Genomic DNA, 26,704 nt, shown 5'->3' on the forward strand with positions numbered 1-26,704 from the left:
TTATTCATTTGTATACGCATCGTACAACCCCAGCAGCCAATGAAACTAAATTCCCGAACGAATTCAATAAAGCCTTCGCCAAACTCTCCGCCAGGTCGCCAACTGTGCCCACAGACTCTCCGCTGTTTATTTCTCATCAGCTATTTCCATTCACCGCCGCGGAATCGAGTCGTATTTTCATTCCATAAGCTCGCCCCGCGGTCCAATAAATACAGCAGAAGACAGTGGGACTTTTTTACGAGCCACCGTTGCCGTTAACTCTGCACCCTTCGTTATTGGCCCCTCGTAAACGCGGGCGCTCCGGGGTCCCCGATCGAAAATTAAATGCAGGCATTATTGGCCATCAAGTGCCGCGGTAAAAGCGTAACGGAGCCAGCGTCGAATGGCGGGGTAAACGAGGGATTTCTGATTTCCCAGCGTTACGATCTGTTTTTATTTAATTAGCGGGGCGCGTTAATCAGCCTCTCGCCTGCAACGATCGCGCCGGGGACAAAGCGTTTCATCAGGTTACATGGCTCCTGCCCGGTGTAATCCTATCGATCCGTGGCAGAAGGCTCGTTACACGCGTATCGATCCCCGAGGATAATTCGATTTCGTCCGCTGGATGGGTGACGTTATCGTAGACGTTCCAGTATGCACGCCCGTGATCCTCCGCTTCGATCGGTCTTAGTCTAATTAACTTAAACTACTGGCCTTTACATTAGACTCGGAATTAATTGGCTTCTATCTTCTGCGCCTTTATCAGACAGAAACTGAGAAACAACTTCCCTAGCGTCGCGAAGCTTCGTCAAAATTTCATGAGTCGGAAACGAAGGACGAGATACGTGCTCCTTCGCTATGGTCCCACGTCTGCACTCTGCAAGGAAGCCTCTGCATTTTCGCGGTCCGTAAAAGCGAAGGAGAGTCGAAGATAAGGTGAATGTCCCAATTTCTGCTCATGTCCCCATTTCTGCTCATTTCGTATTTTTCTTATTATTATAAGCGTTACGCTTGGTGCAACAAAGTAATCCTAAATTATTTGAACATTTACACGAGTGTTTTACGACCTTGGGGCCAATCAAAGTGCAGCATAAGCAACGAAAGACTTTTAAAATCAGACTCATGATTTTTCGACCGTGTTCCAGATGGTTGTGCTAAGGAACAGCGTCAATATTGGTCCTCGATAATTGGGCAGAAAATAGTTTTTGCAGTAAAAGTTCTTATGTAATAACAAAAAAAGATACCGTATTGTCCTCTGGGTATAATTTTTTTTACTATTTTTAATTTGTTCAAATACAAAACAGGTGATTAGATTTAGGGTCCAGTGAATCACCGCCATGTCCACATTTCTACTCACCAAAATTTTAGTAGCACAACCTGACAATTCAATATATGCTGTAACCTGTATTTCTATTCGAAAGCATTTTATTTCTCGTTTATCATTATTTTATGCTTTACTGTTGTGTTATAAAACATCTCCATAAAAGATGAAACATTTTAACCTGAAAAGGCAACATATTATGCGAGCAGAAATTGTTACAAATGGTGAATAGAAATACGTACATCGCTATTTTTCGTGAGCAGAAATACGGACATTTAAAGCATAATATTTAATTACAAATTACTACTAGTTAAACGTCTTGAAATATCTTTCTTAAATAGTTTTTGAATTGCTGGATTTATTATTAAAGAATTAATCAATTACTCTGCAAATTTTCATGACAAACAAATTTTGTACACCTTCTTTATGACGAGTAACCTCTTAAATGAGCAGAAATTGGGACATTCGCCTTATCTTCGACTCTCCTTCCCTTCTAAGGACCGCGAAACTGCAGAGGATTCCTTGCAGAGTGCAGACGTGGAATCTGCTTCAATTTCTTAGACCAGGATGGTCGCGAGAGGGCAAACAGCTGGTGTAACAGTAGTGGTGGTTAAAAGTGTCGAAGGTGTCGAGTATTGGACTGAAGGCTTCTCGAGCAACCTTTAAGTTCGACCACTCGCACGAAGTTCCATAGAAAAATGTTCCCAGCGGAGTGTGAAAGCTGTACCGTTGGAAGGAAAACGTAATACCCGAGCCAAAGCAAAAAGGTACCAAAAAGAAAGCTATCCAGTGATCGAAAAGAGTTCGTCGAATGCGCGATGGATAGATGGTGGCCAGGCGCCAATAATCGAGGCAATTTCGTCGGTGAATGGACCTTTAACCGCCTGAAATTAGCGCGAAGGGCGGCGAATGCAGGACGCGTACCGACGCGATGATCAAAGCGGTGACGTATCGATGCCAATCAGAAAGGGAGGCAGCTGTAATGGATCCCGAAACTCGGATCCGGATCCCAGAATCGACGTGTTGCGTCGAAACCGACGTACTCTTGCGTCGTAATCGCCGCTGAATGCCCATTCGCTACCGTGATAATCCGTTTATCCACTTCTCTCATTGTCCCCGTTTACTAATGGCAGCAGCAAAAGCGCGTTTGTCCAAGAACGTAATTGCTAGCGATCACCTGAACGGAACTGGGTGGCATAGTTTATTTCCCATCTGCAGGCAGGGCCACGTGACGTCTCATCAAATTTTCCAATAATGAAGCACTCGTTATCTCTCTTAAGGGGGGATTCTCGCGCAACAGCCCCCGAAATTTGATTTTTAAAAAAAAAAAACTATTGCTAAATTACATTAAACTCTTTCGTGATATAAGCAGACATTTTTAAACTTGCAGATTTTTTTCTATGTCGATCCTTATTATTGATTAAATATTGTGGAATCGCGTCAACCTCTTCGACGATTTTGGCGTCAGGTGCAGCACCTGTCACAGTCATATGATTGCAAAAAGAAGAAAATTTTCTTAAAGTGAAATAATTCACGCTGAAGCTGGACCTAAAATCTTAATTTGACGCCTCAGCTGTATTTGACCCGGAGTCATATTTTGGGTTAGGTAAATTTGACCCAGTTTGACAACCGAGGGTTAAGATGCAAGTCAAAAGCGATATAATTTAGCTTCTAGCTGTTGAAATGATTGCAATCTTTCTCGACGCTTCTCCGACAAATGCCACGGCGGTACAGTGCGTTTAAATCGATTGTAAAATCAACCGTGACGCGAGGTGTACTTTGCATGCACAGTGCTACGCGCTTGGCGATCCTCGGGTCGCCCGTTCCCAATTTGTCGCCTTTGCAATCCGACCAATTGACAATCCTCTCCGAAGCTTGGTCAAACTAATCTCGTTACCTTCGAAACGCACAGATACGTCGCGACGGATCAGGAACGCCGGCGAATAAGGATTCGCCGCGAGTTTCGCCGTCGCGGTGCTTTCTCCGAGGCCGTGGACAAGGCACAGATAAACGACACCGGGTGAAGTTCGAATAATTCCCGAGGACCGCGTCGCGAACTTTTGCGCCAGCGGACTCGATTAAACCAGCAACTTCCACCCCAGGAAGTAACATCTGGGTCATAAACAGGCTTCTGCGCGCTGCCACGGCGTGTATCGGGCGTTTCGCCTGGCAGTCAACGCGGGCGAGAACTTTTTGGAAAACAAACGGGCCAGGTCGAATTTCCCTCGTAAATCATTGACGGCGGTCCAGGAGGTAGGTATCTCGTCAAGTTGGCTCTTCTGCCCGGAGCCGAGGAGTTTCTAGCCACGAATTCCCCGCGTCGTAAATTGTTATCGAGGGCACGGCCCTTGTAAAACGAGCTGGAATATTTTCCCCCCGAGCTCCGCTACTTTCGACCATTCTTGCAGCGAGAATGGCTCCTCGGTGGCTCTGCGACGGCTTCCGTTGACACGCGTGATCCTTCGGGGAGGATGTGCACAGAGGAGGACGAAGATAAATTTATCTATTCGCCGGTTATCAAAGGTGTCGTTGTTGGTATCGACGGAAAGGGGAAGATGAACGACTGCGGCGATAAAACGAGACTCCCCCACAATTGCACGCCCACTTTCAGAGTACAAGTGCCCACCGAACGGCGCGAATACATAATTACGAGCACGGGGCACGGCTGTTCGTTAGGTAATCCTTTTTCAGAACCGCGAATCGATGAACTCTCGCGGAGACTTCCTAGAGTCTTACGTTGGACTGTCGCCATTCACTGCCACGTTAATTATCTTGTTTTCTGCAACGGCTCGGGGAATTAATTAACGGCTGTGATTAACCTACATCTAGACCACGTGGACGATACGGTTGGCCATTTCTTCGCGCTTGCGATCAGCGCGTCACTGTTAGGACTACGTATATCTTTCGCGCGAAGATTATAGGTCGCTTGAGTATAGGAAAGGCTCGTGGAGAAAATCCGTGAGAAATTCCGTTGGGATGCCTCGAGAGTAGAATTTAAATGGTGGATCAACTCACCTGTTCACGTCCACGTCCGTCGACTCCAAAATGGTCCTGGCCTTGTCCAGGTGGCCATGTTCCACGGCCGCGAAGAGAGCTGAAAGATGAAACGGCAAGGCTGTATTGCGTGTAAAGCGTGGGTCGCGTCTCCCCTCTGTAAGTCCGCTAACAATACTCGAGAAGCTTCAAACTGCTTCGTAGTAATTCACTAGCACTTTTAAGTTCACTGATTCTCGTCCGCCGAAGCGTAAACAGAGCACCGTGCGTACTCGAGGAACTGCAGCTGTTTTGGGTAAACGGGAAACGTCGGAGCTTAAAAGAACCTGAGAATTAATTCAAAGCTCTCGACGGCAAATTCAAAGAGACCGACGAGAAACGAAGAAACGAACGTAAAATAAAAAGAAAATACCATGCAGGTGTATGTTGAGGGACTGTGCCGATAGGGGATTGATGTGCACCGACGATATGTTATTCGCTTGCTGATGTGGCTGCTGCTTTTTCTTCCCGAAACCCTCCAGGAACTCCATCCCTTGCAAAGAGTATAACTCTGCGCGAACATAAACGAAAGCAACCGAATGAAAAATAAATAAAACCAGTAACTTGCAACGCGCATTAAAAATTCGAAAGAAAGAAGAAATCGAAACTCGTGTGTCTCGGTAGTTCTTGCTGGAACCGTTTCCTTATAAAATGAAAAACGACGGAGCGAAGATGACGCGAAAGGTCTAAATGCAACAAGGAGCCGAACGGAACAATGAAGCAGCTCGAGGAATAATTCTAAAAAAATTGCATCGCAAGCTCCTCGAACTTTCCCATCGCAAATACTCTCTGAATAGAAACTACTTGCAGCTTCTCGATTCATCTTCCCCGCGCAGAGAAGAAGATATGCACCAAAAGTCACTTAAAGCCCCGATTCACGCCAGTGAAACGTTGACCGTACAATTATTAAGAAAAAAAAAAATTCAGAACAACTTCGGAAACAGATAATTCATCCTCCGCTTCCTTCGATACTCCCCAACTTTCCCCGAAAAGCGAGAAGTCCTGAGGACTCTGAATGAACGTAACAGGGGTTCCGTTTTACTAATTAAAAACCTGGTGGCCCGTACTTGATCCGGAGGTGGTCGTAACGAGGACCCTATCCTGCCCGATGGACTCGTGGTCCCTCGAATCCTTAATGGACTTCTTTCTCCCCACGGGTACTTTGCTGCGGAAGCTGCTGCCGCGAGCGTTCGCCCAGAAGTTCGCGATATTATCCACAGTCCTGATCCTGCAGGACTTGGAGGAGCAGACGGAAGTGGTCCTGATTATCTCGGTGAATTTGTGCCCCTTGGAGGCGAGGCCCTCTCCCCCGCGGAGCTGGCAATCGAAATTCCCCGCGTGCTCGACGCTCAAGCTTGCCCCTGCCTCCTCGTCCTGCAGGACCGCGTCGTTCACGGACAAACTCCTGACCTTCCCCGCGGGGATCGAGGCGCGAAGTCCGCCGCCGTTGCACTCGGAGGTCTCCTCTGCGTCATCCCGGCGAGGCCCGCGAGAATCGAGCACCAGCGTAAGCCCCGCGTCCTGGCAGGAGTCCTCCAAAGACGACTCGTCCCGACGCTCGCCCTCGATCGCCCCGTAGTCAGTGCTCTCCGGCTCGAAGAGGAAACTCGAGACGGAAGAGTCCAAGGAGCTGTCCAGGCAGAAGGTGGGATTCTCGTAGGAGACCCGCTCGTCGTCGGGATAAAGGATATCCTTCTTCTCCCCGCAGGACGTCGGCGGGCACTCCTCGTTGCTCTTCCAATGAAAAATCTGCCCCACTTTCGGCGACACCTGGTTGTCCTTCTTCGAGGATTTCTCCGTGCCTTTGCGATTTCTTCTCATTATCCTGTCAGTCAGGCACAGCTTCGTCTTCAGGTCCTTGGAGATCCCGCGCGACTCGAGCTCGCTGGACGGGGCTGAGTGCTTACAGAGCTCTTCGACTATCTGTTTGCTTTTTTTCGAGGGATCATCCGGGAGGATCGTGTTGCTATCAGCGCTCACAGCTGGACTAGAGGACTCCTCGACCAGAGGCAGCTTGCTGCTCCGCTGTTTCCTGGCCTTCTGGTCCTTCGGAGCAACAGGAGACAGATCGAAGCCGCCGTTCAAACGCAGGCTCGCGTGGGTACGCAGCTTCGACATCAGCTTCAACGACGCTCGGAAGGACCTCGATCTCTTCAAGGTCGACATCCTGTCGCTCGACGACCGCCTCGAGAGCAATTCCATCTTGGGACTGGACGCGGAGGATTTGCGAAATTTCATCTGGAGGGCGCTTCGATTTCTGCCGGTTCCCTTTGCTCGCGCCGCTCCGCTCGAATTCTCCGGAGCAGTTTCCTTGGAATATTATAATTCGAGGATCTATCGTCGCACGCTGGCTATCGCCGAGCTCGCTCGCGTTCGCAGGACGTCCGAAATAGTTAATAAAATAGTTTCTTTGACTCTATCTACGCGTATATATTATTCTCGCAACTCTTTGGTCAAAGGAAGACTCGACTCGTTTCTCCTGGGATCCTTCAGGCACTTCTTTGGTCCGATAAAGCTGGAACACGAACGGACCGCTATTGCAACGGAATAATAATCACAGTATACCAGCGGCCCTCCCTTTCTCTAGGAGCACACGATGAGTTTAGTCACGATCATTTCTGCCGTTGTAAAAAGGACATTCGCGGAACGGGTCGTATAAAATTTTACGCCCTCTATTAAAGGGCATAATGATCGAGGCCTTGAAAAATATCTCCCTCCCCTCCCCCGCTAGGATATATATTTATGTATTTATAAATGTCCACGCGGATTACGGAGAGGCGTAAAAACTTAAATACGATACACCTCGCTTCCCACCAGGGTTAATAGTCACCTTTACGACGCAGTTAAAAGCAGTAACGTGTGCAATAGCATACTTTCACCCGGTCGATGTGAAAAGCCTCGCAACCATGCACCAGAAACAAAATTCCTCGACGAGAGGACTGATAAGATCGGACGCGAATCACTGTAACCCTAAAGTCCAGCGTGACCCATCACCCTTCGCCCCAATTTCCAACGACAGCGCACCCTTTGACTCACTGAAGCGATCACTGATCTCGAAAGCCGATCCACGATATCGAAGAACATCGCACAATGGAAGCACGGAGGAGGAAGAAGCCGGTCACGTTGCAGGATACACGTTTCCCCGGGAAACTCCCGGCAATCGAATCTGCGAGGAAAGAATGCCGGCTCGACGGGAGCGAGCGGTGCCCGAGCGTTAAATCGCGAGAAACAAAGGGCCACGAATTGATACGTGGCGTTCGAGGGACTGGACGGCCGAGCGAGACGATTTTATTATTTACTTGGGAGAGGCCACGGCAATTCCAGTGCGCCGCTCGCAATTGCCCATTACGAAGAAGTGGCCCCGAGCACGTCGCCTCTTCCTCCTCGAGACGAGCGTGACAATTTGTTAGCCCAATCAAATTTATTGCTGGCGTCCGTGGTCCGCCGGTCGGGACCGCCAAGATCGAGGGCGTTGCATCGGGACCCGTCGCGAGTCCAGCGCGGACCAAGCACCGTTTGCGAATAAAGGGAACGATCGATTCGTGTCAAATTCCACGGCGGGGTGGGGGGCGAGGGTGTTCGGAGTTGGGCAAACTTTGGCAGCGTGTACCTACCTCTGGGCTTTGAAGCAAACCGTGTGCCTGCACTAATCGAGAGAATTGAAAATTCTGCGGCTCCAAACGGCACCCTTTGGAGCCTACCCCTGTCGCCCTGGGAATACAGGCGGCTCGTGCAACGTATCGTGCAGCTCTGTGCGCTGATTGCGAGGACGAAGCAGTGGGGATTGGTAAATGATTGCATTTGCAGTTGAGCTGGACTCCTGCCTCGGAGTAGCTTGATTTAAAACGCTGTGGCGAACATTCGCGGGAACTGTTCGAGGAGAGCGCACCTTTGTTTCTTTCTCCGTTTCTGTTTCGAAAAGTACGCCAGGCGGATTGTTTACAGGGAAGCTTCCTCCGCGCGAACAGTTATCAAACAATTCGAATCAGTTATCAAGCATCTGCGCACCCAGCAGCTGGGCAGAGTTCGGAGAGACTCTGGAGAAAATCATGGGGGAACTGGCGGGGGTCTGGGATGGTGAATTAATTACGTGGTAGTTTCGCGAAGCCACCTTACCATCGCGACGATTGCACCCCACTAGATAGACACTAGGCTTCTTCGTCGCACTGTACTCGACGACCTGGCTCCGATATCGAATCTACCTGGAATTCCTGAGCACGCGGAGATTGCCGCGCTTCCGCGAAAGCGCTCGGCCAGGGGACTCCAATTTTTCGCGGATATAAACACGGCGGGGGTGGGATAATCGAGCGACAGGATCTACCGCTGCAAACAAGAGCCGCGGAGAGCGATTCGCGGGAACACGGGTAGGCAATTAGCGCGATACGTCCGGGGATCGACCAGCGAGCGAATGATAGTTGTACAAACGGGCGAGGACAAGTGCAAGTTAAACAGGCCGAGGGAGAAATGGTATTATAAATCCATGAGCGCGATTAGATAACCGCGACAGATACAAGACTCCGCAAACACGAATTACGGCCGCGCAGATGGCCGGAGTCGTCGTTTGTAAATACGGATAAATAATAGAAAAACGAAGGGGGAGGTGAGGGGTTGTAGAAACGAGAGTGCTGTCGAACAAACGGGCGCAGGCAAAGGTACAAACATCCTGACGCGCTCGAATCGATCGAGAGGAGTAAAGCCGCCTCTTGGGACACAGATTGTGGTTCGTTAAGGCTAACGAGGTAATTACGGGCCGTTGGAATGATAATGGGATAATTAGAGCACGATAAGTAAATCGTTAGAGGTTTGATTCGTGCAAGATCCTTGGAAGGTGCTTCGTGAAATCCACGGAATGTACTTCAACTGCTAAGGAATCAGCTAGCAATAGTCCTCGGCTGTGTTCAGTAAATATAAAACCCATTGCCTCTCACCTTTCATCGACCCTGCCCTCCACCTTTCTCAGTTGTCCCCGAAGTTCAACGAATATCGCCAAAGAATTCCCTTTTCTCCTCGCTCCTTCCCTTATTAACCTATCAGTCCTTAATAGCGCGTAATGGCCCCCGAGCCACGGCTAATACGACTCGATTAATACTTAAGTAATCAGACAGACATCATCTACTTCCTCTACGCTATTAATGGGCGTAACACCTCCATACACTGTTTCCACTCGTTTGCTGGATCTTCCGCAGCGAAGAGGACATCAGCCAGACGCCAAGCGACGTTCTACCCTTAAGGGGGGAGCCTGGTGTAGCGGATCGAAGAAATCGATTTTTTTTGTTGCATAAATCAATAGTTGAACATCACGACAATATGTTCCCAAAGCCGCAAAACTTGAAATGTGTTTTTCTCGAAACGACAGTTTTATACTTTGCGGGCAATGTAACTGAAAAAATATTCAACCAATCGACTTGGCCTTGTGCACGGATATTTGTGAACATTTTCTTCATAGTACTAAGTTATTAGTATAATGATATTGTTTAAATAAATAACTTTTTTTTTAGACATTTAAGGCAAAATTTCGTTGGAAACAGTGAAGTTTTTATTCAACAGGCCGCCATTTGTTCATTTTGCATCTTTTAAGTTTCAAATTACTTCATTCTGTGCGTACACTCATAAACTAAAAGAGAATTGTTCGATTTTTGGTTTCAGATGAAATCAAAAGACGCTACGTTGCCCGCAGTGCAATAATTGCGTCGCCAACGGACTGGGCATAACTTTGTTATTTGCCGCTCTTTTTTAATAAAATTTTTTTGTTATATACCTTAACCTGTTAATACAATATCCTGAAAGTTTCAGAAAGATCTATCAAATACTTTCTTTAAAAAAAAATCCCGAAAAATGCCTCGATTTTCATTTAGTTACACCAGGCTCCCCCCTTAAGCTGTCCAAGGATTTTGTCACTTAACATCGCCACTCCGAATCTTTCCCTCTCGCTTCCCCGTCAGCGTTAATAAAGACGCTCCATCGATTTCTCGCTCGACCCTAGCGATGGCGAAAGAGAACGGGTTGAGACAAAGGAATGGGAAAAGGATGCGCGCAGTCGGCCGTGTCTCGTTTTAACGCCCATTGTGCTAATAAACGCTAGCAACGCTTCCGTTTTCTCATTCTGCCGCGCGATTGCTGTCTCACGATCCGCGTCGCGGTGGATCCTATCAACGATCGCGCGCGAAAAGATTCCCCCTGCGTTGGCGAGGACAGTAGCAAGGGTTCGCGGATTGCATCCTAGCTTCGGGCCTGTAATTTCCTCATCGAGCCTTTAGCCAATCATTTTCAATAACCTCCCGCGACATCAGCTCCTCAAGCGAGTCGAACGTGTCTTGTAACATAAGACGTCAAGAAGAATCCGCTCGAAACCTATTAACCCTTAACTGGTATACTGTTTTTGGCAAACGTGACTGGTACACTGGGGTCGTGGCAGACCCCGAATAAAAAAGGACACAGAAATTTGTAAAGTCGACACTAGAGCAACCACTATGAATATTTTCATCTTAGGTGATGTATAAAATAATAGAAGCGTGGAAAGTTAAACTATTATTATAAAATTAATTAGAAATTCAGTTTACCAAATTGTACATCGAACTTTGGGTGCTTGGGGTCACGAGCGACCCCAGGATACCAGTTAAGGGTTAACGTATCTGTTACTCGCTCAAAGTTTCAGTTCCACGGTGACAATGGAACGTCCACGTTGAAATCATAAACAAGTTCCGCGGAAAGAAATGGAAGCCCTGCCGGTTGACAATTATTGCTATTATTCTCCGCGTAATCGGATCTGCGGACGCGCTCACGAGCCCCGACAGTGCTCCCCGTGGGCCAGCACTCCGGGAAGAGGATTTTTTCCCCAGCGATAGAAAGGAGGAGCCGAGGAGGAAGTCCGCGTTTCGAGGCCCCGACGTGTCGGCCCTCGACTTCAATCCGAGGATATTACTCTCCTCGAGGGGCGAATGGAATTAGAACTTTTACTACTTCCTCGGGCAACGTTCGGGGGAGGGGAGAACTTCTCCACGGCCGTTAAGAGAACGCTAACGAAAGTGGATTATATTAGAGGGACTCGCAGCCGCGTTCTCCAGCCAACGGCGATGAATAAATCCGACGGGCGGAACGCGCACGCGACGCTTTAAAACCGGAGGAAAAGCGAGCAAGGGAAGTAGCTTTGAATTTGTAATAACTCCCGGTGGCGAAGGGAAAACGATCGGCAGGCAGACGCCCGTTGGTCGTTAAAAACCCCCGGGCGGGTTTTCTGGCGAGCTACGGCCGCTATCAACCACACGGAGATCCTCGAAGGAGCTTTTCAGTAACGAGGATTATAGAAACCGTGACGGTTCCGAAGCCGGTGAAAATATCGCGCGTCAAGCCTTCTGCTAACTCCAAGGGGGCGGGTTTAAGCTCGATCCAATTTAACGAAGAAAGTCTGATAAGCAGGGAGGAAGTGCCGTCTGAACAAACGCCAATTAAACGGCTTCTGTCAACGCTAGCTATTTACCCCCCTCCCCCCCCGCTTCGCGTTTATGGCGTTACCCTCGTTATCTCTTCTTCGATAAACAACAATCTACTTCCTCCGCGCGGCTGTGTACCGTTCCTCCTCGTTGCTGCGCGCAACGCTGGCTACGCGTTTCTGCCCGCGACTCGCGAACCGTGGAATTAATGAATCGGCGGGGAAAAGTTTCAAGAGCACGCGAGAACTGGAAAATCACTGCGTGGATTCCTGCAGCGCTTCTCGTTAGGGGAGTAATTGCTTGGAAAATTCGGCGATTCGGGTCGCCGAGGGCTTTGATGGCGCCCGCGTTACTTTGGAGAGGGCACACGACGGGCACAGCTTGGATTAATCCAGGTCTTGGATAGGCTAATGGACCTAGGTTAGGGACAGACGTACTAGATTTGCGAAGGATTGGTAAGAAGAGCTACTGCGCTGGAATCGACTGATCTAACATTACTCACTCGAAGAGGCTGCCACGTCCGTTTGATCCGGAATTGATAAGCGAATGGCAGCGCGTGAAAGGGATGCTCGATGGGGAAGGCGATCGAGGAACTCGCTATCTCAACTGTTGCCATTCGTCGGGGCTCCGTACTCCCATATGTGGTCCTGAGCTATCGCTGACAAGGATTGGCTTTTTACGACCGACTAAATCTGGCCTCTTTGTAGACAGTTTATGGCGTCGAGTTGGTCGCAGTACCTACTTATCTCGCCGCGCGTTTTGTCGAGTTTTTAAGGAGGAGTGATGGGGAGTTTCCTCTGTATGTAATCCTCCGCAGACGGTGATCATTCTGATGATTTGTCCGACACGAGGGACGGGGCACAGTGAGTTCTTTGAAACGGCAGTTTCGTTTGATGCCTCCTGATTTTGACTGGGTGGAATTCGAGGGCAGAGTCCTTTAATGGGATTAGATCGTGCGGGTGCTGCGAGAAATTGATCTGTAAGAATCTAGTAACTCGTGCCCTTTGAATTTGATTTTCATTCCAAGCGGTGCCTTTTTCTGCGGAGGATAAAGAAACTGAAGTAACGAAGATAAATTACACGGAAAGCCTGCTATGCTTTCATGGCTAATTGGACGGTCTCTTCGTCGCTAATTAAGCTGTTTAAAGTGATCAGAGAATCACCTATTCAACCGAGATAGCCAACAGTTCGAAACCTTGAATACGGAAATCAGGTTCAAGGAGAAACTTTCACGGCACAGCCTGCTTCCTGTGCAACTACTTTGGAATACTCAAAGGGGCATATTTATCACCGAAAACCAGGCTAGTCGGGGCCAAAGGGACCCTCGCTGAAACGATTACAGTGCACCACTTTGAGGCGTTGTCCTTCTTATCAGGACACTGGCTGCGATAAACTGTAATCTACTTCCTTTCCGGCGCGGAGCTGCAGTTCTTTGACACTGACGAACGCCTCCTTCCGCTCGCAGAGTGCTTCGAGCCTGCTCAACAACCATACCCAACTAATTCCAATAACACGCTGCTACAACTAGCCAACGATTAGCGCGAAGATATCAGGCACAGAATTCTGTCAAAGCGTGGCATCTGCAATTTAAAAAATATCCCAAGATAAAGCACCATTTTTTATGAACACAGACTCAGAACTGTGTCCGCGAATATCTTTTTCAAAGACGCATAAACGCGGTGCGAAAAAAGTGGCTCGAAGGAAAGCCGAAAATGGTGGGACGATCCAGTGTGGGAGAAATGGAGTTGTCGAGCGTAGGAGGGAGAAGCAAGGTGGATTATTATCCTTGACTGAGTGGAAATGGGGGATAGAAAGGTATCGGTATTCCTGGCGAAAGAAAATGACTGGAACCGCCGGTGGGAAAGCGTCCGTGAGCGATCTACTTATGGTTATGCAAGCTTCCATGCACGGAGGTTTACCTCGCAAGGACGCACGTGCGTCCCGTTCACTACCGTTCGAATACCATCGAGAGCAAGTCGACCGTTCAAGCCGAGATAGTGCTCATCGTGTTCCCCGGGAAGGAGAGAGAACCGCTCTTGTCTGGCAACAGCCATTCCTGCCGTAACGCAATCTACACGGGCTGGCAGAGATTCCTTTCAACAATCGCGCTCCTAACGCGGAGAGGGATCAGCGATATCGTTGTTTTAGCAAGATCCGCCGCTATTACCTCGACAGATCCTGTTTTATTGCCTCTGAAAGAGCCGGCGCAACTCGGGGCTCGCAGTTTCACTGTTAAATGGAATTTATCGCGTTGGAATTGGCACCCGTGTTCGCTTATTGTGCTAACAGATGTTGTTCCGTTTAACAGCTGCGCCTCGACGAACGAGACACATATACCTCGTTCCGTCATTTACTTGTCAGAGAAACGGCCAAGCAGCGTAATTAATCGCTATTATTGTACTCCGACGACACAAAGTTACGCGTGCACCTCGAAGAGTGTACGAAACTCAAAGTCCGCGGAGCACCGCTGCTATTATCTACGCCGAGGCTCGAAAGCTTCAGAAATCCCAACACTGGCGGTGGAAATATTTTTTCGCCAATGAATACTGCGAGACAGATGGCGGACAACCAGCACGCTCGAGCACGAGGATCGAATCGAAGTCGAATCGAATTTCGTGGGTGGTCGTGGGGAATTTCACTAGAGGTATGGAATTTTGCAACGAAAACAGGTGCCAGGCAGAAATGACTGTCCCGTGAGCGAGAAACGCCTGTCGTCCTTGTAAATTACCTCTATATCCAGCGATCCGTCCGCGACGCGCGACATTTATCGACTTTCTGACAAAACGACCATTCCGTTTATACATACACATGTCAGCACCACAGCGTAATCCTTGGTTTCGTTAATTCGCTTGAAAGACGTCGAAACTTTCGGCGATTTAATCACAGAACAATTACGACACAGTTCTCTCCGCAACGGGAGCCTCGTACTTTCAAACGGCCCTTTTAACATCACCCCCGATACCACCGACCATTACACATCCGAGCTCTCCGAATCTTCCGCAACAAGTACAAAAGAGCCATAGGTCCGAGTGAAATAACGTCGCAAACCAGTTCGCGTCCTCCGAGCGAACGATCGATTGCTCGTCCGTTACCGACCGAGGGGAAGAGGGGGGCGCCGTCCTTTAGGTCTACGCGTCCCCTGTTCCGAACTTAACCTGTCACTTTCCTCGGGTTCTTCGCACGCTTTTCCGTTTCCAAGCATCCGTTCGTACCGCCGGCGGACTCGTTTCGCGGCGGATTCTCGCGACGCCGATCGAGGCACTGCTTCTGGACGCCCTCCATGTCGTTCCCTCGTGGTTTCCGATCCACGCTTCGAGCGCCACTCGTCCTCTCTTCCTTGCAGCGCTCACCTAGCGTCTACGCCAACTTTCCCGGCCATCGAACGGATGATCGTGCAGCACGGAACGTCACATTTTTCTCGCGACACTTCTCCGCGATTGTATTCCCCTATTTTTCGACGCATCAAGGCGACTCGTTTCGGGCAGCAGCGACTGCGATGTGGTATTACCGGCGGGTACACATGGAACGCGACCCTCGGCCGTCGTGCGACCGACAAACAGCTGCCGCTCTATCCCCACCAACTGGACGCCCCCGTCTCGTTACGGCACTCGCTATGCCACGACCGTACCCTTCTCCATCCTGTCCTTTTATCAATGAACCTGCCCACTGTCCGCGGTTCACTGCCTGGTTTCCCTGCCAGGAATCGGAGGATTTGATTTCCGCGGGAGAAAGCCACGCTCCCCCCCCCCTCGACAGCAGAGAGAATTTCTGCTCCCGATAGCGATGTTTGCTGGACGCTCTGCGGCTTCGCTGGGCATCTGTCGCGTAAAATTCGGTCGTCGGCTGCTGCGGGACACCCGGGTTTTTATTAAGTAATCCAGCGGTGTGTTACGCTTCGTATTGGATTGAGTAATTAAGCCGACTTTATGCTCTGCCGCACTAATTTATGTACGCGCGCCTGCGGTGTTTGGCTCCTGCGTTAAACGTTCAATGGAAGAGAGCGTCTGGCGCTCGATTTCCAGATGCATTTTACGTCTGCCTGCACACAGGCGTGGATGCATTCGGTGGTTTCCTACGACTCTGTGCAGGGATCCAGGTAAGTTTGCCTGGAACCCTGAGAGGAATAAGGGTCCGCGGGGCCCCTGGATTCCTGCGCTTTGCGCAGGAGCCAACTGCGGGCCAGGTAAGCGATTACAGAAAGCCTGGCTCTAAAGGCGCGTTCCTAATGGACTTTCGAGACAACACGTGACACCAGTAGTCATCGATCGGCATTTCCGAGGAGTTTTTTTTTAAGGGAGACACTCTCCTGGCATATTAATAGTCATTGTTTTATGTCTACGCTGGCGCGCGTGGAACGTCGACGCCGGCTCAGAAAAGGAGATGCGAATGAATCCTCCGCTTCGCCCTTAAGGGGGGAGCCTGGTGTAGCGGATCGAAGAAATCGATTTTTTTTTTTGCATAAATCAATAGTTGAACATCATGATAATATGCTCCCGAAGCAGCAAAACGAAATTCGAAAAATTAAAGCGGATATAGCCGATTTTGCTACGGAGCGCCAGGCTACCAAAAGACGCTACGTTGCCCGCAGTGCAATAATTGCGTCGCCAACGGACTGGGCATAACTTTGTTATTTGCCGCTCTTTTTTAATAAAATTTTTTTGTTATATACCTTAACCTGTTAATACAATATCCTGAAAGTTTCAGAAAGATCTATCAAATACTTTCTTTAAAAAAAAATCCCGAAAAATGCCTCGATTTTCATTTAGTTACCGCAGTCAGTAAGGTCAGAAAAAGAACGATTCTTTGGGAATTTATTTCAGAAAGTACATGCATATTTGTATGCAAAGGTTTTTGTATTCAGACGAGGAACGCTTTAACGGGTTATTATATTATGTTCTGGTGTAAAAGTATTTATTTATTGCAAAATTACAACTGATTTCCCGAAATGGTTTTTGGATTCCGGTGACCACGATTTCTTAAGAACCGTTTCACCAATCTTTCTGAAACTTTATAGGTTTCTTCTAGACGTACAAATTTAGTCTTTAATCGAAGCATTTGTTATTCCAATGCATAGTTTTTATTTTATGGATTAAAAATGAGTGTTTTCTTCCAACGAAACTCGATCATTCCACTTTGACATCCACCATTTTGTCCCAGATTAATATTCTATAAAACGGAACGATTAAAGACTAAACAAACTATTGTACTACCTAAATTTTCTTCGTTTTTTGATTTTAGATAGCCCAGTTCCGAATAATTTTGGTCACCGCGAAACGTATTTCTAAAAACAGCTTCCGGGAAATCAGTTGTAATTTTTCAATAAATAAATATTTTCACACCAGAACATAATATAATAATCTGTTAAAGTGTCCCTCATCTGAATAAAAAAACCTTTGCCTAAAACTGTGCATGTGCTTTCAGAAATAAATTCCCAAAGAATCGTTCTTTCTCTGACCTTACGGACTGCGGTAACCCCTTAAGCGACCCATCGCGGATTGCGCGCCTCGAAAATTAATCGCGAAATCGCTTTCCAGATGTTTGCGCGGGCTGGCGAGACGTTTCCCAGCTTCCCAGGGCTTTTCTCCTTCGTTGTCTGGACTCGTTGCGACGGAGGGATTGAATTAGACGTTTCATTGAATTACGGGAACGAAGGGGACTGAATGGGCATGGAAAAATGAGAAATCGCGTATCGCACGCCGAGGGAATACCGTGAATGGGAGGCAGAGGAGCGGAGAAAGTAGTCGGTCGCCTCGTTAGGTGAAATTCTGCGAGGAAAGGCGTCTATTGTCCGGTAAGAACATAATTTCCACTCTTTCGGACGCGCGGAGAACAATGGGACGGCTTCGTTCGCACGAGACAGAATGCTGCATCGCTGGGATGAATCTCGGTGCCCGTTACAATCGAGAAGGAAACTTTCAGTCGCGATTTACTCGCTGCGAGTCCCTTTCTAATTTCACGCGATATTAGCTCCGATAATTGGAGTCTGCTGTATGCAGAATTTATTTCCTCCGAGTGCTTCGACTCATCGCGACGCTCAGAATATTCTCAAAAAAGCAAGATAGCGGAGGCAGGTCCCTTTCTCCCTGAATTTCTTCAAAAACCCTTAGAACCTCTCTCATCCCCTACGCATGTAAATCCCGCCAGACCGCCGCGAATTAAGAAGCATTAGCGTAGCTCCGTTTGCCGAGGCGCGATTAAAAGAAAACAAGCTGAATTGGTCGCCGAGAAATGCCCGCTCTCTGGACTCTCATTAAGAAGACGAACCGCATCGCGGGTAAAGCGACCCGTAATTACTCGACCTAAATGCGCGTACACATCGACACGTGGCCCGATTTTCCGGAGAATTAATCCCCGCTCTCGATCGCTGGATCGAATAAAAAGAGAAAAGGGGAAAAGGCGAGGTCGAGAGTGTCACGGAAAAATAGCGCGGACAAATCGTTGGAATTAACGAGCGGCTGCCGATGGGGCTCGAGGTTCAAAGCTCGGAGGTGGCGAACGAATCTGCTGAACGCGAGTCAGGCCTCGCGAAAGCCACGGAGGAGGTTGGGAGGGCGGAACGGCTCTCGTAAAAGCGTTCGACGACCCGTAAAGCCGCGAATAAAGCACGAAAGCGTTGGCCGTGATATGTTAATGAAAGATTCATGGACACGCGGGGCGCGCTTGTCGCACCCCTCAGCCGGCAGAGCTGTAACGGGTCATTACGACTGCATTTTCCCGTTTAATTGAACAGGGGCAGGCGTTAGACGCTACTCGCGGGTGGATTTTTAGTAACCGATAGCGCAGTTCTGTTCCGCGAATTCAACACTGGCTTGGGACCAGCGGGTATCAATTTCCGAATCGGGTAGGTACCAGCGATAAATTACGGCGCCCTCTCACTCGCCCCCAGTCTTTCCTGCTCGCTGTGGGCAAGTACAAAAGAAGTAGCGAGAGGATCGCAGAGTTTTAGTCACCGGGTCACGGAATCTTGCACTTCTGGGAGAGCACGAGTCGCCGAATTGTGAAAGCTGATATCCGCGGATTGAATGGGAATGAAAGGCAGCGCAAATGTTTGTGCCAGACAGAAGTAATTCTTCCGCAGGTAGAGGCGCCCTTTCGATCCGGGGAAAGGCGACGGGGAAGTTAAATAGACAAAGTAGAAGTCCGCTCGAAGAGCCATTAACGCACCCCTTTGTAGCACCTCAAGTTCGAGAATCATTTGATCAGACGCGGATAGGTGGCACAGAACTTCTGGTGCAAGGGGTTCCCGTACACTGTTCGAAGATAGATGCAGCGAAGCCCGCATGTCCCGTCGAAGAAAGACCGTGCTCTTCCTTTCTTCCTGGCAATTAACAGGAAGGGCTGCAATTAAAGTCGCTGAAACGAAGGACAGTTCGCCGGGCTCGATACAAGCTCGAGAAGTGGAGCGTGAGGCAATATGTGAGTTCGCAGGTGTGATTAAGGAAATACGTTTCCCAGGGACGCTGGAAAATATACGACGCTGGGAGGAAATTGCGGGTACAGCGATGTGGACATTCTGTATTGTTCGCAGTAACGGAAACCTCGCCGGTGGACAAAAACCTCCATAATAAAAGAGGGGAGAAATGCCTGCCGGCCTTTGAATATTTTCTTTGTCGAAAATAACGAGATGATGGTGCTCTGTACCCCTCCCCCCCTATTTGTTTCTTTCTTTTTATTTTCGAAAAGCATTTTCGTTCCCCGCCAAAGCGACGGGATGGGAAATTATGCGACGATGGCACATCGATTTTGCGAGCGCGAAGCCAGCGATATCGGGGTGGAATAAAGCGCGAGAGAGGAGTCAAAATCTCTCCTCGAACCATGGTTACAGTGTCAGTCGATCTAATTGCCTGTGTTCCCATTCGCGACAATTTCGTAAACTAATGGTCCCGCTTTAATTAATCCACGTAATTGGAAATGACTGCGACGGAGCACGGTTGATCCGTTTGACTCGCCCGTTAATCGCATTGACTTTCGATTACCAACGAATTAATAGAAATTAAGCGACAGCTTTCGAAAACCTGCACGCATCGTTGTAGGTGCGCCATAGTGTGTGAAAATTATTAAAAACCATTTGGCCTTTCGAGAGACCAGCTACGTTTGCCGGGGTCTCTGAATAGAAAAGAAGTAATTATACCTTCGATCTGGAGAAGTCAATCAATATTTGATCAGTGGATCTCGGAGAGGATTGAAATTAGAATACTTGGATGTCGATCACGTTCTTAAAGAGCGTGGAAATTAGAAACGGAACGAGATGTCTTTCGATGTTCTTTCGATCGAGGAACTTCACTGAAGCTTCTTATTCTATTTGAATATTTTTAATTGAAACTCCCAGGTACACGGAGTTTGGCCTTGCCGAGAAGAAAGCGGAGCCTGTGCTAGTGTACCGCAAAATCATACCAGTTACTGCTCATTAACAGGGCAACCTAGACGTGGGAAGTTTTAATCAGCAATTAATTTCCTTATGGAAAGCAAACTTGTTGCGGGAGAAGATCATCTAGCGCTTAGCTCGTTCCACGAAATTTCGATTTCGTGGTCGGCTCGTATATTTCACCGCAAGATTCAATTTAATTTCACTGACGCCGTGTCGAATCCCAGCGAGCAGCGGAGCAGGGTGAAAATTTGAAATCGACTCGACTCCCCCGACGTTCGAACCAGGTTTAAGCAGCCAATTCGAAACGTGGCGCAGCCAAGGTGTAAATAAAGAATCGCCCAGAAATTCTGCGGGATCGAAGGCGAAGGGGCAAGTGGAAAGAGAGAGGCACTAGAGGATAATGCATTTCCCGCAGTTCGAAAGGCAGCTTCAGGTAGGGTCTCCTATACGCGACTGGACGCAACGTCAAGAACTTCAAAGTCGATTTTCTCGAGAATGAAGTACGATATCAAAAAACAAGTTGCCGTTCCCTTTCGACTTCCTTTCGAACAAGTAAATAAGCCGAGAAAAAGAAATAAAATATTTTGATATTACGCTTCGTTTCTGAGAGAATCGACTTTTCCTCCCATGTAATGTACTGACCCTTTCTTATCGTTTTTCTCCGACTTTCTCTGTAAATATGATTCGCACTAATTACCCAAAAGCTGCGTAAATGTAAATACCGCGTCATCCCTGCTACCCATCGTTATCTTAGCCAATGCGTCACCTATCCAAAATCCTGCAATTCTCCCCTATCCCGTCATCCCCTCTCTTACATTCAGAAACCTTTAAAACCCATCAGAGTCCCTTATCCTACAGCATTACTATTCCAAAAGCCACCAGTGTCAGTCGCGGAGTCAAGTTAAAACAGCTGAATCTCCAATATTCTTACTTTAAATTGAATAAATATCTTTATAAGTATTATTCGTAAAATTAACTTTATCTTGCAGCGCGGGAGGCTTTGCTTTGTATTTAGAAACAAACTCACGCTACCAGGGTGGTAATTTTGCCAGCATTTTCGGAGGTAATTTTCATATAATCGAAAGGAAATTGCGTGTCAAGCCGATAGGATTACGGGCGTAGCGCGGCTCTGCTCTTTGCTGCGCAATGCCGATTCCATACGTTGGCGATTTACGTTTGCTCGCCGCTCGTACGTCGAAACATGTATACCTATCGGATCCAGTGTTCGATTCATCTGTCGGGAGCAACGAATGACGCGATGGGAAATCGTGAAAATAAACGAGACCCGCCGCGCGTATTTTAAGATTAGACTGTCACCGGAATGATCCGCGCCTGGCGTCGAATTCAGGATATCCCCCAGACGGCCAGATTATCCTGTCAGTCGGAGTTCCTCTAACGCGTGTTCGGGAAAAAAAGAGCTTCAGTATCGTATCACATTTCAACGTTTCCCGAAGTGAATCTCACGACCACCATTGCCTCGATTAATTTCACCCTTTCGATCAGGGTGATTCGACTCGGAGGACACCCCCAGCCGATTACAAGCACCCGTGTGTCCAGAATTTCAAAATTCCGCAACTTCCAAACCCGAGAGTTTTATCATTTCATTTCAAGCCCGTCGGGAGCTCCTCCGCCCAGAGGTGTTCCTGGTGACTAGCAATGATTTTCCAGCAGGCTTTAAAGCGATATGTACTCGTCATTAAACGTAGGTGTGTCCACGACATGTGGCCTGGTCGATAAAGCTTCCACGGCTATTCGTTTCCGCGTTGTCGATTGCAAAATGCATCGCGTACATCAGGCGAACTTGGCGCATGCGATCTAGCCGGTGCAACTGTTACGCGGTAGTTCCTTTCCGTCCCGAAATTCGGTTATCGCGCGTTTCGAGGGTAGCTAAATCAACTGCAGCCATGTCACGCCCCATGTACCAGGATGCTTGCTATCGTAACGTACGGTAGGTTCGGGTTCGCGTTACAATTTCGCGCATTAAAGACTCCACAGTTTCCTGGGGAGAGATCGTTGCTCTTCGGCAAGATTAAAATCTGATCGTTAACGAGCATAGGGAGCTGTCCTAGCTGGTTAGTAAATTCAGCGGTGAGATACATAGGCAGAATGATAAGACATACGAATGCAAATACGCAGGCCACAATAATTCCCCGCCGCTTAATCGATTAAACCGCGTTTACCTTTTAATTACGATGAAAGGCTCCTCCTCGTCGAATTATTCCTCTCTCAGTGTTACGGAATAAAGCACCGTGGTTCTTGTTTCGTATTAATTGGCGCTCGCTACCGCCGAGAATAATTTCATTTAATAATGTAACGGCGGCTGTATTTAATACAAATATGTATCAGTCTTCCGTCGATACACTTGTCGCTGGAAAACGACTCATTGCTTGGCAATCATCGCTTCGAGGAACGCATCACGTTCACCATGACGCAGAGAAGGACCACGTAATGCATCTTTATGCGAGCGCAGCCTTGATTCGCTCTCATTACGCAGTTGTTATCACGCTAGCCTATGCTCGGCGTAATCACCTCCTTCGCGGACGAAATCCTCTGTCGTCCCTGCAGCTGACTCTTCTCGCGCATCGGCCCTTCGCAGCCTCCGTGGTCCTTCGTCCGATTCCTTGCTATCCTTATCATCGAGCACACTTGCACCCCGACAATCCTCGATATTACAGAACGCGGCCTCTCCTATTTAACCAACGGATCATCGTCAATTTCCAGCCTTGTCGTTTATTAACGCCGCGTCAAATATTTACGCGTCCCTAGGAGGACGAGTCGATCGATAAGTCACGCAGCATTGTGTTCGCTTCTGAATGTTATCATAGGAAATCCGCGGGGATCAATCAGCCGTGGGAAACGTTCATCTGGATATCCATTGCTGAAATTCAACCGGCAGACTGGCAGGTTTGCGCACAGTTCTCCCTTTCCACGCAAAGCTCTTCTTCTTCACCCTGTTTCCTTGCAAGATCCGCAAATCCGCTCTTCTACGCTTATTCTAGCCTCTGGAGTAGTCTTCTGTGTAACGCGGAGCGCACGGTGTTTCCAAAATTCTTCCTACTTGCTCTCCAAGCGTTTCCCCTCTCGACACTTGGCAAACCTCTTCTGGCAGTAGCTTCGGTAATCGTTTGTCATCCTCCCGCACGTATCCAATCTCGACTCCACGTGTCGCCCTTGTTGTTCGATCCTCGACGTCCTCCGACATCGGGCGCGCCACGTTCGAAGTCACTTGAATTTCGTCCTGGTTCCGTGCTGATAGATCCTTCGGACTCGTCGGTCAGAGTCCTGATTGCTGCTCGACCTTGATCGCGAAGAGAGCAACGCGAGGGAAATAGGTCCTCGCGACACCGGGGAAGGACACCGACTGAAAGGTAGGAAGGAAGGCTTGCAACAGATGCACACTACTGTTGGGCATCTGGGCATGACACCGGGGCAGGTGAGTTCGAATTTCGTCCAGGGCCGTACGCTTCGACGGAGGGACGAATATAGGGACGAGCCAATGAATTCTATTGAATATAAAGCTGCCGATGCGGTATGAAAGTTCTCTGGTCGATGGGAAAATAGACCCAATTCTCGTTCCGCGGGAACACCCAGCTCCGAATTAGCATTTAGAACGCGCCCGATTACAATCGAACGCGAGGTTAGCGCGCACCGATAAGGAGCACCTCTTCGCCCGATAAAGGATTAACAGAAATTATTGCAGAGTTGCGTGCGACGCACGTTGCTGCCCCGACAGAGCGGATGATCATCAAAAACCGGATAAAAGAGCGGTGTCCTTCGGGCCACCTGCTTTTCAGTTCGCCACGTAACGGGTGACCCGCAACTACTTTCCCTCTGCCCGACCAATTTCCCGCATTTTCATCCATCTTTGTTACTATCCGCGCCCCCCCCCCCCGGGGGCAACGACGGGCGGGAGGTTGTTAAGAAGCTCCTGTACACGCCGAGGGCCGTATAATCGACGCGGGAAAGATTTACAGCGATCACTGTGCCGCGCGAGACGGAGGAAATGAAGTTTCCGTCGCGCATGCCGCGCCGCCTCTCCGTTCTGTTTTTCCGACCTGGTTCGCACACGGTCGGGAACCAACAGACTTTCTATTCGTTTAAAATCGAGGAGCCGGGACAATGACCATCGAAATTGTCGCGAACTGAATGGCGAATATTGAACATTGAACGGCAGTGAAACGCAGTTGGCTTTCCGAGAGGAACAGTTGAAATGGAATCGGCGATTGTCAAAGTTTGCTGATCGAGGCAAAGCCTTTTACCATACAGGTAACGGTGGTTATTTAAAAAGTGCTTGTAAAAAATACTGTGACAGAAATTAAGTTCTTCGGGGGAGCGAAGAATTTTCGATGAATTTAATTATCTTAATTTATCTTTGTTATTTTATTTTATGTTATTATTTTATATATATATTTTTTATTTCTTTCTCTTATTTTTATCTTTTTATGTAGTAATGGTAATAATTTTGTATCTCTGTACACTAAAGGGTTTCCCGTTAATAATAAAAATAATAATAATTATGTATTTACGATCTTTCATTTGATTTGATCGCTAAATATGCTTAAGTATTCCATAATCCAAGTACATCACAAAATTTTCGATTTTTTCTATTAATGTAGTCCAGATTCGTGAAAAAATTACTTGTATTTGTAGAAAACCCTGTATGTGCTATCTTTTATTGCAGCGAAAAATGAACGTGCCATTCATTTAAATTTACAAGCACTGTAAACGCCAATCGTGTTTAGCTATCGCTTAATTGGCTCTTACATTGTTTTCCGTGGAAGTGGCGTTGGACGTATCAGTGATACCATCTTTTAGCAGTATTGGTAATTTATTTGCAAAGGGAAATTGCATTAAAATTCTAAAATAAAATAAAAATATATATTTCCTTTTAATTTCGGTACTTCACAGCGTTTTCTACAAGGACGCTTCACTTATTGGTGGGTAGAAAGTTACAGCGAAGCAGAATGATTCTCTCATTTTTTACTACGCGTTTCATAACATAATCGATTATGGAGCGCTCTGCGAAGGAAACCGTTTAACGAACCGTTACCTAACGAGCTCTTCGATCCCAAGTCCCTTTGGACACCCGGTACATCGATACCTTGCACTACAGGTGCCGCCCTTTTCCGGGCTGTTTTTCTCCTAGTCTGTCGCAGGAAGAAGGGTGAACAGCGTCCTCGTAACGGAAACTTCCAGACTGCCCCGACGTAACCGTGTAATTTAATGCAGAATTTGAAAAGAACGAAGGACGAAAGACCATGGGAATACGCAATCGGATTTCTGTGACCCATAAATACTCCCGAGCCATTCATCCACGTGATATCCCACGAGTGATGGTGGGATTACGTGAGCAACGACACGGTCCAGCTGGAGATCTATTAATTATGAGAACTTAGAGCCACGATCTTTGATACCTACGTAACTGCCTCCGCGCTCGCCAACCGCTCCTTCCAGCCGTAAAGATACCGATTCCCATAAAGTCGCGTAATTCCAGATTACCTCGACGGAATTTAATATCCCAAAGCCGCGCAATTTCCGCGAGCAACATTATCGCCCGCATTCGCGGCGCGAACACCTCACCCGCCCCGCGTAATTTGTAGCACTCCAGATACTAGCATCGCTCGAAGAACTTTGCTCTTTTCGAAGCACGCCACCTTCCTACCAAGATATCCCACAGAGACTCCGCTCATTCGGGACGTATCTCGCGCATTTTTTAAACAAACGCTTCCGATATCTTTATCTACCTTGACGTGACGCATTACTCGATCAGCGTCAAGGAGAAATGACTCCCGGCTCGGTCGCGACGCAGGAATCCAAGGAAGAAGGGAGCTCGCGACACGCTCCGCGTGTTCTCGAGTTTAGCTTTGCGACGCGGTAACCCTGATCCCTTTTCCATTTCTCGCGACTCACTGGCAAGGAGCAGCGCGCTCCCACACGCTCGCGTGCGCGAAAAATAAGACACAGCTCCTCGGAAGCCGCGTGTCCACCTCCGGCGAGGACAACCGTCCGCGGGAAGCGGCTTCCCTAGATAAAGCTCGTTACGACCTCGCGTTTTCCCGGTTCGCCAAAGGGAACCACGCTCCTGGCCTTTCCATTCCTCTAATTACACCGAGGCACTTGCAAACGACGCGAACTAGCAAGGCACACCGTTCGCGTCGACTCGCTCCCAAAGCTCAGCTACTCGACAATCTGTTCAGACTTTCAATTTATTCCATCTATTCAACGATCCCTGTCGTCGGTCGCAGGGGCGAGGTTCTAGCGCCCGCAGGATGCAGCCGGAGCCTTCGAAATCGCATTACTACCCCCGCCAGTTGAACGCTCCACGGGCAGAAGACGCTAGTGAACAAAGAGTGGAACAGTAAAAGTAATTACCGAGGCTGCCGGAGGAATGCTTAATCGGACGCGTGTGATTTAGAACGGAGAAACTGTGGAAGAAAACGATAGCGAGAGGAAAGAGGCGTCGATGTCGGTGCTTTAATCTTCGGTGCGTTTGTAGGTGGAAGAGGGAGGAAGCTAATTTACGAAGGAATGTGAAAAAAAATTCGTCACCCTTGCTGGCCATCGGCCGACACT

At 48.3% G+C, this 26,704-nt stretch overlaps 1 protein-coding gene across 12 annotated transcripts in view; it reads right to left on the minus strand.

The window, feature by feature from the left end:
* Wake (ankyrin repeat and fibronectin type III domain containing protein wide awake) overlaps positions 1-26,704 on the minus strand; it is a 113,860-nt gene that overhangs the window by 10,106 nt on the left and 77,050 nt on the right. For 6 of the 12 annotated variants that reach the window (XM_076823632.1, XM_076823634.1, XM_076823635.1 and 3 more), the window contains 2 exons: positions 4,707-4,844; positions 4,316-4,394 (listed from right to left, as the gene is read on the minus strand). In XM_076823632.1, the coding sequence (XP_076679747.1) occupies positions 4,316-4,394; positions 4,707-4,844 (217 nt within the window). Of the gene's footprint in view, positions 1-4,315; positions 4,395-4,706; positions 4,845-5,400; positions 6,849-14,491; positions 15,548-26,704 lie in introns of those variants that run through there. The other 6 variants (XR_013086779.1, XM_076823630.1, XR_013086780.1 and 3 more) reach the window with 4 other exon arrangements.

The sequence above is a fragment of the Andrena cerasifolii genome, chromosome 12 (assembly GCF_050908995.1).
Source record: "Andrena cerasifolii isolate SP2316 chromosome 12, iyAndCera1_principal, whole genome shotgun sequence".
Taxonomy (NCBI): Eukaryota; Metazoa; Arthropoda; class Insecta; order Hymenoptera; family Andrenidae; genus Andrena; species Andrena cerasifolii.